The sequence below is a fragment of the Artemia sp. Qi Xiang Cuo genome, chromosome 12 (genome assembly GCF_049724085.1).
Source record: "Artemia sp. Qi Xiang Cuo chromosome 12, ASM4972408v1, whole genome shotgun sequence".
Taxonomy (NCBI): domain Eukaryota; kingdom Metazoa; phylum Arthropoda; class Branchiopoda; order Anostraca; family Artemiidae; genus Artemia; species Artemia sp. Qi Xiang Cuo.
Genome location: NC_142805.1, coordinates 45,531,373 through 45,548,478, shown reverse-complemented (window position 1 = coordinate 45,548,478; position 17,106 = coordinate 45,531,373). Strand labels below are relative to the sequence as shown.

Here is a 17,106-nt window from a genome sequence, read left to right as displayed (position 1 = left end):
TTTGGGGGTGTTTCTCCCCTTTTTCGAAAATTAGCCAAATATTGTCTGGCTCATAGCTTTTGATGAGTATAAAAAGCAAATTCTTCTGATGTGCTAATTTTTATTAAAATTCCATTTTTTTAATTTTCGGTTACTAGTGGTTCGAGTTGACCGTGAACTATTTTATTAAAATAGGACTATTCCATAGAAATTGATCATTTCTTCCTTGATTTTGTTGTTTTTTTCTGAAATGTGTTCAAAGATATGACTATTGTGGTTTTCATTCATTGAAAATTATAAAACCCTTATTATAAAAACCCTTTATATGCCCCCAGGGCACAACTTACACCCCTTGCCCTGAGGGCTGTGGGGGGATTATCCTACTCAAAGACCTAACTTCCAGAACTCTCAACTACGTTGAATAAAATGTCTATCCCAAAATTTTGATTGGATGTGTTTGGGGAAATGATGGGCGTGAGAGAGAGGTTAGATCCCCTCCAATCACTTTCGAATATTAAAAAGGGCACTAGCCCTTTTAATTTCCAATCGAATCAGCCCTTTTTGAAGTTTCGAAGACAACGCTTTCTATATAAACCTTATATGCCCCTAGGGCATAACTTACAACCTTTTCCCTGAGGGCTGTGGGAGGAGTGTCCTCCTAAAAAGACCTAATTTCCAGGTCTTTCAACTACGTTGAACAAAATCTCAAAATTTTGATTGGATGTGTTTGGGGAAATGGTGGGTCTTGAACGGGTGTTAGTTGCCTTCCAATCACTTTTGGCTATTAAAAAGGGCACAAGCCCTTCGAATTTCCAACCAAATGAGTCCTTTTCGAAGTTCCTACGACAAATCCTTCGATACGAAGTGCCCTGGTCTAAAACTAGGAAAGAAAGAAATAAATAATACATTGTGCCAACATCATTCCTTGCTTAGGCAGCGCTATTGCGCTACCTATGATTAAACACTTTTAATACAAGTATTGTAGGATTATACAATTTTCTTAGAGTTAAATTACAATAGAAACCTGCTTTACAAGAAAATGTATCTACATTAGTCTTCCCCAGCCGCTTGAGTGCAATGTGGTCACTAATCAATTTTGTGTCTGGTATATAAAATCTATGAATTTTGTATGAGCTTGTGCAAATCAGAACGGGGTTCAAACTAGAACCAATACACGATAAGAGGGGTTTAAGGTAAATTTAGTTTTCAGCGTTATGTAAGTGCTTCATTAGATCTACAATTACACGTGCCCTGCATAAACAAGATTATCATTGAGAATTTTGAAATTAGTGCCATAAAATCACTAGCAACTGACATGCATTGCAACAAGAGGGATTGTTCAAGTTGAGGTAATTTCATTTCTAAAAAATCCCACTATTTTCTAGGTGATATAAATCGGTTTTGGAGGCTCTGCCATTATCTTATAATTTTTGTCTTTATTAAGTCACATTGCGCCCGGCAACAGTCTCTCCCTCCGATACAGGGTGCGGCTCTAAATATTAGGAGTAGATGAGGGTAAAGATTGAATATTGAGTAATAATAAATTCATTAAGGGGACTGATCTGCTTACCTAGGTAGCATGATCAGTGCCAAAGGTGAATGTAATAAAAGATAGAAAATCCAGGGTGCATAGTTTTTTTTTTCAAAACTGACAGAAGTTTCAAAGAGTATTATAGGCCTTAGAAATAATAATAAGGTACTAGAAGCCATGATGATGAAAGTGATAAAGAATGGCTCTGAAACGTGGGTGCTCCAAAAAGTCAATGAATACATAATAAACGTTTTCCAGAGGAACCATCTGAGGACGGTTTTATATATTGTTTCATTAACCATATATTGAATAATAGGCTTTTTGAAAGAGGTTCTGATTTTTGGCAATCCTCCTGGGGCTAAACGAAAATATTCCTTACATTGGGCAGAGGAGACAATAAGAAAAAACTCAAAGGAAGTAGGAACTTTAGGGGAGGGAGTAAATAATAAAACTGTGAAAAAAGTTGGTTAGGGTGTATGGGGAGTGTGCCCATGTATACTGGCTAAAAGTGGCTTAAAGGTTGATATCCAAATAACGACAGAAATCTGTCTCAAAGAAGACTAACCAAAATTTAAATATGTTAACTACACTTTTACTGATGAGTTTCAGCAAAGAAGTTGGGATATTAATTGCAAATATTTGAAGAACTACCATAGAGAAAAATATAAAACATCAAAGCAAGAAAATAGCTTAATCTTAGTTTATTTAGTAAGGAAGGTTAGAATAATCAAGGTTTGCACTTTCCTCATTAATAATTTTGTTTAGATCTACCTTGTTTATCTCCCTTAAAAACTCACGTACATAGGACATTGAGGAAAAGTTATCAAAGAAGATACATTCCTTTTGTAATGAGGTCTCTAAGTAAACAAGTGTTTCCTTGTGCCCTTTGTATTTTTTCAAGTCCTTTCGACTTTGTACCGATTTATCTCTTATGCTTTATTTTCCTCCCTTGCATTTTCTTTCTCTGGTCAATATACATGGTACTAGCGTCTCATGAGCTGGCATTTATTATTACTTAGCACATCGTTTCTACTGTTTGAAATTCGAATATGTCCCAATGAAGCCTGCTACAACCATCTTTATATAAAGGATCATGTCATACTACAGAAAAAACAAATATAATAATAGTAAAGAAATTTAATTTCATTTGACTATATCTTCAAAGCACAACGAAGTTTCACAGACCTACTTCTTGGATTGATTCTCAATTCCTCATCACTGGGCGTTATAATTTCCTTAAAAAGGACAGACCACTTTTTCTCATAGTAACTCTCTAGCTCGTCTTTGCTATATACTTTCTGTGCATTTTTCATTTTTTGGCCAATACCCTGGTTTATTGGCTCATCCATATCAATCCCAAGAAAATGTCTCTTCACAATTCTGTCTTCCAAACTATGAAAAGTTAATGCAACAACACGCCCTCCCCGTCTAAGATACTTGTAAGCTAAATGAAGTCCAAAATCTAATTCGTTTAACTCATCATTTACAAATATGCGAAGAGCCTGGAAGCATTTTGTCGCACTATGCGTCAGCCTATCTAACTTATCACTTCGTGTATCAAATCCAATACTATTAGCCACAAGACTAGCAAATTCTTTTGTTGTTCTTAATCTTTGTAGCAAGTACCTAGATTCAATGACATTTCGTGCAATTTTTTTGGCATATTTTTCCTCTCCATATATCTTGAAAATTTTAGCCAGGTCTGATTCCTCTCCATTTGCTAAGACGTCGGCTGCTGTCAACTGACCTGGAATTCTGTCCCCATCCATTCTCATATCTAAAGGCCCATCTTTGCTAATAGAAAAACCGCGGTTAGGATCGTCATATTGCATGGAAGAAGAGCCACAATCAAACAGAATACAATCAACATTACCAGGTTGAACCTCCTTATGAAGAAGATCTCTCAACTCACTATATTTTCCTAAGACAGGTTGAACTCTACCTGGAAATTCTTTTGCCAAATCTTTTGCCTTTAAGTAGGCCACAGGGTCTCTATCAACAGCAATCACCTTAACAGAATCGCTTGTTTCTAAAATTTTTCTTGAATGGCCTCCACCACCAAAGGTCATATCCACGACTATACTGGCTGATCTAACATTCATTATTTCTAAAGTTTCTTCAGCTAACACTGGAACATGAGAGAGTTTTGCATAAAAATTTTGTTGGCTAGATTTTAATAAAGGTGACAAAAGCTTAATCATTCTCATACTCCTACTTGGTCTCACTAAGTTCAGTGATGGACTCATTAGAAAGTATTGATTTAAGAGTCTGGTAGTCTAGACCTGATGAGGATGATTGGGAGCGTCTTGGAAATTTACTCTTGTGATGGCTTTCAGCAGTTTTTTCTAGGCTTTCTAACTCCTTATTCCAAAATACTTCATCAACTTTACTGTTCTCACCTTGATTAAATGTTTCTGAGAATTTCTTTCTGAGAACTTCACCAAAATCCCTGGAAAAAAAGTAAGTGAGTGAAAATAATAGACAATTTTCTTAAACACACTTATCTTAATATCAATAATGATCATGAAACTGGTCTCCTTGGGGATTTTGAGAATTTTGTCGGATAAATTAGTTAAGGACAATTTGAGGCTTAAAGCTTAGGGACTATAAGCTAAACAATAATCTCAGTGAACAAGGGGAAGGAGCAGAGATAATCTAAAGGATATGTGGATCCATTTTGTCAACATAGCATGTGTGAAATATCTTGAAAATAACTTGAGGAATGCAGCTGAAACTTTCAGGTAATAGTGGGAGGGTGAGAGGATGGAGGAGTGACTAAAACTCACACAAGCGTTTTTGCATTATAGGCCCCTTTAAGAATAAATTTAAAAAACTTTTCCCACAAAATAAGTTTTTCAAAGAAAGGCAAAGAACTGGATTAAACCAAAAATGAGCAAAAATAAATCAAATAATCTACCAAGAGCGTAACTACCACAAATCAGCATCGATAAATAAATAAAACCCAAAATGAACACAAATTACAATAAATAACCAAGTCGAACTCAAAACGAGCAGAAATTAACCGGAGTAGGGCTCAAATCCCATATGCCTTCCCAAGGCCAGAATATGATTTGCACTTTACTGAAAAAATATAAATGTTTTTACTTTTATAACTTTAATAAATCAAATAATATTAACGTTTTGATTACTAAATATCAGTAAGTGTATATTAAACTGACAACGCATATTCATTTGTATTTTTTGATGCTGTTTTATTTAATTAAATAATTAATTTATTGAATATAACAACCTATATGCCCCAGGGCATAACTTACAACCCTTGCCCTGAGCGATGTGAGGGTGTTGTCATCTTCAAAGACCTAGTTTCCAAAACTTTCAACTACATTGAACAAAACGGCTATCTCATCATGTTGATTCGATAGGTCTTGGGGAATGGTGGGCTTGAGAGGGGCGTTAGTTGCTCTCCAATCACTTTCAACTACTAAAAAAGGCACTAGTCCTTTCAATTTCCAATCAAATGAGCCCTTTTGAAGTTTCTACAACAATGCTTTCAATAAAAACCTTATATGCCCCCAGGGCATAACTTACAACCCTTGCCCTGAGGGCTGGGGGTGTCATCCTCAAAGACCTAATTTCCAGAACTTTCAATTATGTTGAAGAAAATTGCTATCTCAAAATTTCGATTGGGTGCGTTTAGGGAACTGGTGGGCGTGAGAGGTGGGTTAGTTGCCCTCCAATCGCTTCAGACTGTTAAAAAGAGCACTATCCCTTTCAATTTCCAATTGAATGAGCCCCTTTTGAAATTTCTACAACAACGCTTTCTATAAAAACCTTATATGTCCCAGGGCAGAACTTACAAACCTTGCCCTGAGGGCTGTGAGGGGGTTGTAATCCTCAAAGACATAATTTCCGGACCTTTGAACTACGTTGAACAAAATTGTTATCTCAAAAGTTTGATTGGATGTGTTTGGGGAAATGGTGGGCATGAGAGGGGGTTTACTTGCCCTCCAATCACTTGATTCCATCTTCAAGAGCTGTACTGTTTTATCAGGAATAGCAATACATGCTACTAACTGTGTCTTAATGGTCAGAAAGTCACTGGCATAACTGTTCTTCAATTGGAGAAATCATATACTACAAGATGGGCATACTGGAATAGATCAGTGAACAAAGTACTGAAAAGATACAGCTACATTTTGGCAGTTTTATCAATTACCAGAACATCTAGTGACAGGGAATAGGCAGCTCAGGTCCACGGACTCGCAACCAAACTTCAGACATTCGAATTTACATTTTTAATCCATCTAGCGGAAATTTTTTGTGCCATGAACTCTGTCTGAGCAGCTAAAGGAGATTGTTGCAAGTTATGCCCTGGGGGCATATATGGGTCTTATGGAAGGGATGCTCATATAACTTCAAAGAGGGCTCATTTGATTGGAAATTCAAAGTTCTAGTTCACTTTTTAAGAGTCAAAAGAGACAGGAGGACAAGTAGCCCCCCCCCCTCCACGCCCTTTTTTTTCTCAAACCCATTCAATAAGATCTTTGAGACAGCCTTCTTTTTTTTAAATAGTTCAAGGACCATATAACGAAAACTCCGAGGCCGACCCAGCCCCCCAGGGCCCGAGGGCAGGCGTTGTAAGTACAAAAACTCCAGTGTCAACACAGCCCCCCAGGGCCAAGGGGACAGGCATTATAAGCTATGTCCTGGGGCTGTATGTGGTTCTTATGAAAGGGATGCTTGTATAAACTTCAGAGAGGGTTCATTTGAATGGAAATTAAAATTTATAGTTCATTTTCTCAGAGTGAAAAAAGATCAGAGGGCAATTAGCCCCTCCTGCTCTCTATGGCTCTGGGTTTATCAGAAAGATAAACCCATCCGATAAAAATTTGAGGTGACCATTTTGTTAAAAATAGTTCAATCATCAGATATTAAAAATCCAGGGTCAACACAACCCCCCAGGGCCCAAGGACAGGCGTTGTAAGTTATACTCTGGGGATATATGTATGGTTCTTATAGAAGGGATGCTCGTATAAACTTCAGAGAGGGCTCATTTGATTGAAAATAGAAAGTTCTAGTTCACTTTTAAAGATTCAAAAGAGACCAAAGGTCAATTTGACCCTCCCTCACGCCCTTTTCCCCCAAACTCATCCGATAAAAATTTTGAGATAGCCATTTTGTTAAAAATAGTTCAAACATCGGATAATAAAAACTCCGAGGTTGACACAAACCTATTTTTTCACTTTGATATTGTTTCTTGGATACCAGTTTTGATACTTTGATTAACATTTGATTCAAACTCAAAAACTCAAACTCAAAAAAACTCTAAAATTCAAACTCAAAACAACCAGAAATTACTATTAAAGAATAAATGAAACCCAAAACGAACAGAAATTAAATAAACAATCACTGCAAAAAAACATAAAACAAGTAATAATATATATGAATAAATAGATCTTAAAGCAAATAATGCTTAGATTGAATATGAAAATCAAGCTTAAAATAAAAAAAAAATCCTACTGAAATATAAATGAAACTTAAAACGAACAGAAATTAAATAAACAATCAATGCAAACAAACATACAATAAATATTAATGTAAATTAATAAATAAATCTTAAAACTAGTGAAACTTAAATTTAATATGCAAATCAAGCTTGAAACAAACAAAAATCCCTACAAACAAGATTTTGGGTATCACCTCCTTTTCTCACTGTAAAAGTCTAAAACCTACTGCATCATTGGTGCTTTACTGAAAATTAAATAAAAAAAACAATGTTTTTTAAACTGAAAGTAAGGAGCGACATTAAAACTTAAAATTAACAGAAATTATTCTGTATATGAAAGGGGCTGTCCCCTCCTCAACGCCTTGCTCTTTACGCTAACGTTTTTTATTGTTTTAAAAAATAAAGTTGTGAGACAGAGTCAAACTTTAGCGTAAAGAGCGAGACATTGAGGAGGGGACAGCCCCTTTCATATACGGAATAATTTCTGTTCATTTTAAGTTTTAATGTCGCTCCTTACTTTCAGTTTAAAAAACTTGTTTTTTTATTTAATTTCTGATCGTTTTTTAGTTAATGCAGCTTTTATTTTGGCTCACCATCATTGAATAAGTAAACAAAATTTGCATAAGAAATTTACTTTTCTTTTGCTAAATGGCTGTCCCTAAATTTGGTTCTGATGTAATTTACAAATTAACTTACATAACGAACTTCTATATTTGTATATATTTCTTCTGGCAAAAAATACAAAGTTGCAGATTTTTGCAGATATGAGCTTGAAACATATGTAATAGGGTTTTCTGATATGCTGAATTTGACGGTGTGATTTTCATTAAAATTCTTTCACTTGTAGGGGATGTTTCCCCCCTCTTTAAACAGTCTTGGAAAGTATAAACAACATCAAATTGAATATTTAATGTATAATGATACTAATTGTTGAAAGATCCACCAGTTCAAGAATTTATTTCACTGTAATTTTATTTTTATTTTCAATGCTGTAAGAACTGAAAAAGAAAATATTTGTAATAAAATTTGTTTTCAGTTAAGCGCCAATGACACAGTAGGTTTTTGGTTTTTATTTACAGTTAAGGAAGGAGGCAGTATCCAAACTCTTGTTTTTAGTGATACTATATTCGTCTTGAACAAGTTTAAAAAGAGCTAATAAATTGAACTAAATATTTGATGTATAATCATATTAATTTCTGAAAGCTCATCAGTTCAAAATGTTACTATAATTATAATGTTTATTTTCAATATTAAGCACAAAAGAAAATATTTGTCATAAAATTGGTTTTCAGTAAAGCACCAATGACGCAGTAGGTTTTAGACTTTTACAGTGAGAGAAGGAGGTGATACCAAAACTCTTGTTTGTAGTATTTTTGTTCATTTCAAGCTTGATTTGTACATTCAATTTAAGCTTCACTTGTTTTAAGATTTATTTATTCATTTACATTAACATCTATTGTATATTTGTTTGCATTAATTGTTTATTTAATTTCTGTTTGTTTTAAGTTTCATTGATACTTCAATAGCAAATTTTTTTTTTTCGTATTAAGCTTGATTTTCCTATTCAATCTAAGCATTACTAGCTTTAAGATCTATTTATTCATTTATTTTATTACCTGTTGTATGTTTTTTGCTATGACTGTTTATTTAATTTCTGTTTGCTTTGGTTTCATTTATTCTTTAATAGAAATTTCTGGTCATTTTTGTAAATGGATTTGTAAGATTTTTTGTAAGATTTGTAAATAGGAGATTGCTGGGCAGCACTAGAAACGCATTTAGGAATAATAAAGGCTCTATTGGATGAATGCAGACAGTGGGCTTCCAAATTATTAATATTATAATAGGTTAGTAGTTGAGGAGGAAGATTATTGTGGAACGCAAAGTAAGCAAGCAATAAGTTTAGTTTTTGTATGATTTGATCTAGTGAAGCTATGCCAAAATCTGAGTACAAATCACGGGTTGGATATAGATGAGGAAGCCAAAAAACTGCTTTAATGGCATGGTTTTGGGCACATTTGAGTTTTTTAGTGAAGGACTGGTTTATATTTCCCCAAACTGATCCACAATAAGAAAAGTAAGGAAAAATAAAGGAATAATAGAGGGTAATTAGGATGTCAGGAGGAAGAAAATAATTCATGTGGTTAATCATAGCTATTTGTCTCAAAATTATTGCTGAGATGTAAGAAATATGATAAGAGAATGACAAGCATGAGTCAATAAATACACCAAGAAACTTAGCAACCTCCACATGCATGGGCATAGGCAGCATATTGTCTAGGGGGGGGGGCAGTTGATAGTGTGATGGAGTTTTATCAACTGCTTTTTCCAAACCATCTGCTTTTTCTGCCATATCTAATGTAAATTTGAAGGTCTAGGGGGGGGGGCAGCTGCCCCCCACCCTCCCTACACCCATGTCCACATGTGGGAGGATGTTGGAGGAGTAGTCTAAACATTTTAATTATGATTTTCAGCTTGGTTTCCAAACAAAGCAGTCAACAGAGCATGTATGAGTGGCTCTTTTGTATTTTTTACATTCTCTGTTAGATTCTGGATTAATTCTTTCTGTTGCATTCCTGACCATTTTAGAGGTATTTAATTCCTTAATCCATGAATTTTTTTGTCTAACATCTCATTTTGGCATAAGAGGCAATGTATTTCTCAGATTAAGTCTTATTTGAGTGTTTAAAAAATGTATGTAGCCTAGATCTACTTTTCTACTCACCCTCAGAAGCAAATTATGGCATCCCTCATGGATTGATTTTAAGGCCTGCGCTTTACTGTTATTCTCCATGACCACACTGCCTTTTCTTTGATGAAAACAATAAGAATTCTAAATAGGGATAGGTCTTTTTATTAGACAGTGAAACAAAAAAATAAAACAAAGACTTTAAATATTTTGATGACACAGTTGGTCATCATCATCAGTAGAGTTACTAACTTATCAAAATTAAAACAAACTGCTTTTATACTAAACAAAATAATCACTTCTGGGTCAAAGCAACTTACCAGTCCACTGACTTAAAAAGTTCACTAACTGTTCTTGAATTTTTAAATACTGCATTGAGTAAAGGTGGTACAAGTTTCTTCAAAATTGCAGGTCAAAGCAGGTTACTGGTCCATTGACTTAGAAAGTTCACTAACTGTTCTTGAATCTTGTAATACTGCATTGAATATTCTTCTAATTAAAAATAAAATAATGCTGAATTTACAGGTGCTAAATTTAATTTTGATAAGTTAGTAATCTACTGATGATGATGACTGACTGTGTCATCAAAATATTTAGAGTCTTTGTTTTATATTTTTGTTCCACTGTCTAATAAAAGGACCTATCCCTATTTGGAATTCTTATTGTTTTTGTCATAGAAAAGGCAGTGTGGTCATGAATAATAGTAACGTCATATATATGGGGATGACAGACCAACTTCAGAATCAGCAACATTTCATTTACTATTAGAAGAATAAAATGATAAGTTTAGCATCTCTAAATTCAGCATTATTTCATTTTTAATTAGAAGTATATTTAACGCAGTATTACAAGATTCAAGAACATGCTAGTGAACTTTCTAAGTCAATGGACCAGTAACCTGGTTTGACCTACAATTTCAAAAAAACTTCTACCACCTTTACTCAATGCAGCATTAAAAAATTCAAGAACAGTTAGTGAACTTTTTAAGCCAATGGACTGGTAACTTGCTTTGACCTGGAAGTGATTATTTTCTTTAGTATAAAAGCAGTTTGTTTTAATTTTGATAAGTTAGTAACTCTACTGATGATGATGACTGACTGTGTCATCAAAATATTTAGATTCTTTGTTTTATTTTTTTTTTTCACTGTCTAATAAAAGGACCTATCCCTATTTGGAATTCTTATTGTTTTGGCCTGTGCTATGTTTAGCTTATGTAACTGATCTGTTTTATGTGAAAAAAAAGAAACCTGTAAGTTCCAGCAGACTTTGTTATCATAAGCCTTTCCATGCCCATAAAACCAATAGTAGCTATCTTCAGATATCCTTGTTTCTGTTTTTGAATAAAGTATCTTTGATGTTTCTTGATGAAATAAATCAGAACTTTAGTCAACTCAAATAAATTTCTTAAAGAGAGTACATATGTGGTTTGTACACTGACATACATGTGATAACAATGGAAGGGGTAAAATTCTAGACAAGCTACTTTTTTCTATCTTGGAAAGGGGCTAGGTTAGGAAAATTAAATTTTCAGATATGGATTTAAAGGCTAAAGTATGTCCAAGAAAGGCATTTTAAAGTACTCTTCCTCCACTCCTTCTTTCTCTAGAGGGACTATGACCTTTAAAGATCTTTGTGTTATAAAGTAAAATCTTGCAAAATAGATCTGCTTAAAGGAAGTAAAAGAAAATATTTTCAGCTTCACAACTTTGCTCAATCCCAATTTATGAGGTTTCAAAGAGATGGCACTTGGGTGTTTGTTTATAGGCTAAAAAATTGTCAAGATTTAGAGAAGACATAAATATTGAAAAATGTGATAGAAAAACCAGAAATACAAGGGAAGGAGTGAAGACAAATGTTCTTTCCCCTGCAAAATATGTTAACTAGGATTATTCTGCACATTATGAAATAAGAGTTGTTTTCTTAACATGTTTCCTTATGTTGTAGACCAACCCTAGCCTTATACTGAATTACATTTTCAAAACTAAAACCAGAGAAAAAGAAACTGAAAATTGAGGTAGCCTAGGTCTATAGTGTTGTTTAAAGATAGTAGCTCTGCAATATATTCTTGGAATATGTTTTTGGTCCTGGATTTATTACTGAAAGTTTCATTTCCTTAACTTAACCCCTTTTCAAGATAATGAAAAGTAGCTTGTCTAGAATTTTACCATAGGCTAGAAGGAACTACATAGCCTAAAATAAGGAATTTTCAATGTTGTTTTCAGAAATTTATTGTTTCGTTCTATAACTGGAACCTAAAAAATAACATGGTAGATACTATAGGCTATAGGAAGTTATTTCATTCTGGTCTATTTTGCTTGTGAACATTGTGATTTGCAGTTCAATAAAAGATAAGGTTCAGAAACTTTATACAGTTAAGGTGTCCTTAAAGCGGTAATGTTATTTATCTTTAATTGACCAGTATAAACCTTGCAAAGGGCTTTTTTTCTATTGAGCTACAGGCTAGCTAGGCCATACTAGCTTTGTCAGAAAACTTCTAATTTGGAAACGATTCCTCAAATACCTATTGCTACCCGCTTTCGTCGGGTCAATTGGCCATTTTCCAATAACGGTTACAAATCTTCGATAAACTGTAGACATTTAGTTTCCAGTTCTAAAAGTTTGTACCCAAAAATTTTGGTTTCCTAATACCAATTTTTAAAAAACGTTGCCTAACTGAAATCCCATACGGTATCTAATAAACAAAGGGTTTCGCTATAAAAAAAGGTAGCAGTAAAGCAGATGAGGCACTAAATTCAATTTCGACAAATGCGCTTGTAAAGATTTCAGGTTCTGCTTTTTTGAAGAAACAGGAACAATAAGAAAAATGTTCCAAATGATGAGGGCTTTCTTATCTTTCGAAATGGCTGAGTTAGAATAAATGAAACTTCTATGAATGAATTTAGAAACTTATATAGTCATTAGGCCTTCCCAAAAACTTGTTTCCAAGACGCATTAAATAATAAACTACTTTTCTTGGAAAGGGGATATCTTAGAAAGTGGCATTTTTAGGAAATGACACTTTCAGTAATAAATCAAGGGACAAAAACATGCTCTGGGAAGTAGCCTATTGCCAAGTTGCTATGTTAAACCTCTTCCGATTTCTTAGTTTTCAAAATTTGGGTGTAATCCTAGGACATAAGCTCCAGGTCAATATCTACAAAATCATATTATTGAGTTAGGAATAAATTGAATACACCATTCAATGCCTTTTTTTATGCTGATTACAAATATAGGCTAATAAGCATTTCTATCAGAAATGAATTTCAGCCCCCCCCTATATAGGCTATACCTAACCTTGAATTGGCCTATATAGAGGGGGGGGGGCTGAAACTCATTTCCGATAGAAATGCTTATTATATTCGTAATCAGCATAAAAAAGGCATCGAATGGTATATTCACTTTATTCCTAACTCAATAATATGATTTCATAGATATTGACCAAGCTCCACCCAGGGGCATTGTTTTGGGGTGGCAAGGGGGGGGGGAAATGCCCCTCAATAATGTGGAAAAAAAATAATATTATACATCCCATGCCCTTTGACTATCCAGATATGGACCCTTCTTGCCCCCCCTCCCCCAAATAAAAATGCTGGAGATTTGCCACTGGCTCCACATAAGAAAACAAGTCTTACTTCATAATTCTTGCATTGGTCATTAAGTGCCAGAGGTCATTAAGCAAAGCAGTTCTGCAAGCATGCCAAAACAAGAAAAAGAAACATTTTCTTCTACAATTGAATCATAAGTTTTTGGAACAGCCTAAGTGAGACAGCAGTAAAATATACAACAACTAATGGCTTCAAATCAAATCTTGACAAGGACTAGGCAATAAAACCATGGCTCACTCAATGGGACGCGGCAGATATACTGCAGTCCCATCATCACTAACTGGCATACTATAGATTTTTGTATTTAAAAATGGAGAAATTGCATGTCAAATCCATACTTATTTTTCATAAATAAAAAAAAAAAAAATTGTACAACAACAAAAGAAGTGAAGATAAAGGTTATCCCCATGCACAATGTGTTAACTATGATTGTTCTGCATCTTATGAAGTAAGAATTGTTTTCTTAACATGTTTTCCTTATGTGAAATTTGTCTACTTGACATGTCTATTACCTATTGTAATTTTAACAAAACAACATTATACCTTAATTTTCAGTTTCTTATTTTCTGGTTTTAGTTTTGAACATGCAATTCCTGTTACTTGAGTAGAATTTTGAGCCATTTTGCAAGATTTAACTTTTATAACACAAAGATTTTAAAGTTCATCTAAGGTCAGTGTCCTCTAGAGAGAAAAGGATTGGAGTTAGGGACTTCAAAATGCCTTCCCATGACCATACTTCTGTCTGTAGATCCATCCCTGAACATTTCATTCACTTAGCCTGAAACCTTTCCAAGATAGCAAAAAGTAGCTTGTTTAGAATTTTACCAAAGAGTCCTAAACTGCTAGAACCCCTTTAAGAAGTTAACTGTCAATGCTTTATTCATCCTGACTTTTCTTGAAGTATTTGATAATTAAATTAAGAAAAAAAGTTAAAGTATAGTTTTATTATATGCATGAGCCAAATAATTTGAAGTTGCTACCAATAAACACTAGCCAGAAGCACTTTCCACTAGAATTCTGGACTTGTTATCCAAGTCTAGCCAAATCTTGTCCTTTTGCAAATAGTTTTCTTGTAGCTTTCTGCTAATTCTGAATAAAAGAAAACAAGCCAGCTTTATTTTTGACCCTCCAAAAAAGGCCTTATAGTTCTCAAATAGAACAAAGTGATTTTACAACAGAAATCAGATAGGGAAAAATTAATTTAAAATTCAGTCAATTCAGTTGAATAAAAAAAAAAATAAAGAATATGGATAACAATCAGAGACAGGAGGGTCATTTATTGGTAGCAATTTGGTGGTCCCCATTAATGTGAGAAAAAAAAATATTATACATCCCATGCCCTTTGACTATTCCAATATGGACTCCTCTTGCCCCCCCCCCCCCAATAAAAATGCTGGAGATTTGCCCCTGATCAGAGAGGAAAATTTTATCTGATTAGTAGAAATGTGCTGGGTGTTATAAAGTAAAATCATTGTTTAGTGCTTTCTTTTAGTTTTGTGTTTATCCTAGGGCAGAAGTTTGGACCATCAGAGAGATTAGAGTGCATTACGGTATCAGGAAAAAATGACCATTATATTTAGAAAGAACATAGAATAAGGAATCTAATGGTACTAATTTCATTGTGTTAACATGTTGCCTTTTGAACTGTTGTGCTTTAAAACTTTACCAGGTATGGGCATTACAATCATGATTACACCAAAGCCTCTGTATTGAGACAAGATGCAACCTAAGGCTATATACAAAAGTTTGACAACTATATGGGCTCACCATTAACATTTGTGATAATTTTTTGTCTACATTTGGTTGGTACTGTCAAATAAAGCTAATTAAAAAAACAATTGAAATCAGGAAAAATTTCTAGTGACTACTGCACTTAAAATTTAAAAAAAAAAACATAGAAAAGGAATCTAGTGGTATATTTCTGTATTAACCTTAACTATTTAAGTAACCTTAACTATTTAATTTCCTCAAATTTTGGAATTTCAGAGTCTTCTTGCATAATAAAATGTCAGTGCTAAGGATGCTAAATTTTAGCACCCTTGTTTTTAATGCCTAGTATAATTCAGATTTGAATATCAAATGCGTTACTCACTTACTACTACAATGTTTAAAACCCTATAAATCAGGATTGAATATACATATGAGACTTTAATCAATATCCTTGTGTCTTACCATTTTTGAGTTATAGACCTAATTTTTAAAGGTCAATACCCTTTGGAGGGAAAAGTAGTGGAGGTAGATAGTTAAAAAAAAACATCCTAAAAAAACAAAAGATACCATTGAGGCTCTGGTTCCATTCCGGAAAGTTTCATTCTTCTAAATCAGCCACTTTCCAACTTAGCCATTAGAGTTTTATTAGAATAAGTTCCAAAGCAACCATCTTGAGAGCAATTATATGACTGAAAAAATTTTCTGGAATAGCATATAAACAATATGAAGAAGTATATTGGTTAGTTTTTGCCTCTATTCTCAGTTTAGGTATTCTAGATGTGGGTAAACATTTTTTTTTTTTTCAACACCAGGCCAGCTCTCTTCAATAAGTCTATTTTCTAAAAAGTAGTTGGGCTGTGTAAAAAAAAAATCTCTCTTGGAGCAAAAATTTTTTTTTTTTCATTAATCAGAGCCATTTATTGGATTATTAGAGTTTACTTCCAGTCTTACTGATTAATGCCAACTAGCAAAATCAATTAACAATAATACTCTTTTGCATGGCCCCTTCTGAACTAAACACTATAATAAATAACAAATGGTACCATTTAATTCCCTTTTCAGCAGTGCTTGGAAATGTAAGGGCTGCTAATATGTCCCTTGTATCTCAGCCCCCTCTCCCCCCTATTGGGGCTAGACATAGCACTGGGCTACATGCAAAATTTTACTCATATCCCAACTACCAACTTTGCTTATATCAAGCTTACTGTGAAAGGCCAAGAGCTTACAAAAGAAGGCTAAAATTAAGTGAAAAGTTTCAAACAAACTTGTTTCAAGCCTTCTAGCTGCCCAACTTTTGCCTTATCACAAGCTTGAAATAAGCCAATAGCAAATTGTTGATTCAAGCCTGTTTCAGTGCCCATAATTTTAAAAACATACTTGAATCAAGCCAATGGCAAAGCAAATCCTTGTCTCAAGCTTCCTGCTCCTAAAGATACACTTAAAATCAGCAAGGAAAACAACCTAATGGCAAGGCAAATCTTTGATCCAAGCCTTCTACTTTGAAAATATGTGCAATAGTACTGCCCAAGTAAAGACCCCTGTGGCTTCAATTTGTTACTCATTTCATCCAGACACTTTGTATTGAAGGGGTAGTTGTAGACACTTTTGGAGAGGACTCATTCAATTAGAACTTGAAAGTTCTAGTGCCTTTTAAAAGAGTAAAAATGATTAAAGGAGAACCAGCCCCCTTCCCATGCCCTGTTTTGGGTAAAAGGGATCAACAATTTTTTATTGGAGGGGGAAGGTAGGGGACCCAGAAATGGGCCAAAAAGCTTTTTTCCCTGATTGATTCTATTTGCAGCTCTAAGTCCATGGGCCAAGGGGAACCTAATGTACGAGATAAATACATCAGAGCACACAAATACCTCCTGTCAAGAATAGGACCTATCAATTTTTTTTTCACAGTTGGCTTAATACTTATATCTGTTGGGTCTTGGATAAGGGGACATCAGTGCAGAAGAATAAACTTTTGTCCTCATCAAAAACAGGCTTGCTAATACCCATTTTATGGTCCAAAAGTGATTTCAAGGCAACCAACCTCCCTTTCACACTCTTTTCTGCTTCCCATCCCCCCTTCAATAAACTGCATGGTATTGGATCTAAATTTTGATATGGTCCTTTTTTTCAG

The 17,106-nt window shown here is 34.2% G+C and overlaps 2 protein-coding genes across 2 annotated transcripts in view; one reads left to right on the top strand and one right to left on the bottom strand.

Annotated features, from left to right (window-relative positions):
• Positions 1 to 3,589: 3,589 nt before the first annotated feature.
• On the bottom strand, positions 3,590 to 12,314 carry LOC148946177 (ubiquinol-cytochrome c reductase complex assembly factor 2-like). The gene is made up of 2 exons (XM_089097845.1): positions 12,185 to 12,314; positions 3,590 to 3,959 (listed from the first exon to the last, which is right to left on the bottom strand). Exons 1-2 carry the CDS (start codon positions 12,259 to 12,261, stop codon positions 3,722 to 3,724), a joined length of 315 nt encoding a protein of 104 aa, XP_088953971.1. The 5' UTR covers positions 12,262 to 12,314; the 3' UTR covers positions 3,590 to 3,721.
• Positions 12,315 to 13,245: 931 nt separating this feature from the next.
• The window catches only part of LOC148946176 (deoxyribonuclease TATDN1-like), a 46,666-nt gene continuing 42,805 nt past the window's right edge, over positions 13,246 to 17,106 (top strand). Inside the window, 1 exon segment of the mRNA XM_089097844.1 lies at positions 13,246 to 15,717. Within this exon segment, the coding sequence (XP_088953970.1) occupies positions 15,702 to 15,717 (16 nt within the window). The 5' untranslated portion in view covers positions 13,246 to 15,701.

Bases quoted from the DNA above. Each gene is read 5' to 3' on its own strand.
- LOC148946177 (XM_089097845.1), bottom strand. From the start codon at position 12,261: ATGTCTACAGTTTATCGAAGATTTGTAACCGTTATTGGAAAATGGCCA. The intron at 3,960-12,184 runs GTATTTGAGGAA...CTTTTTTTCCAG, and splicing joins ACGAAAGCGGGTAGCAATAG to GGATTTTGGTGAAGTTCTCA.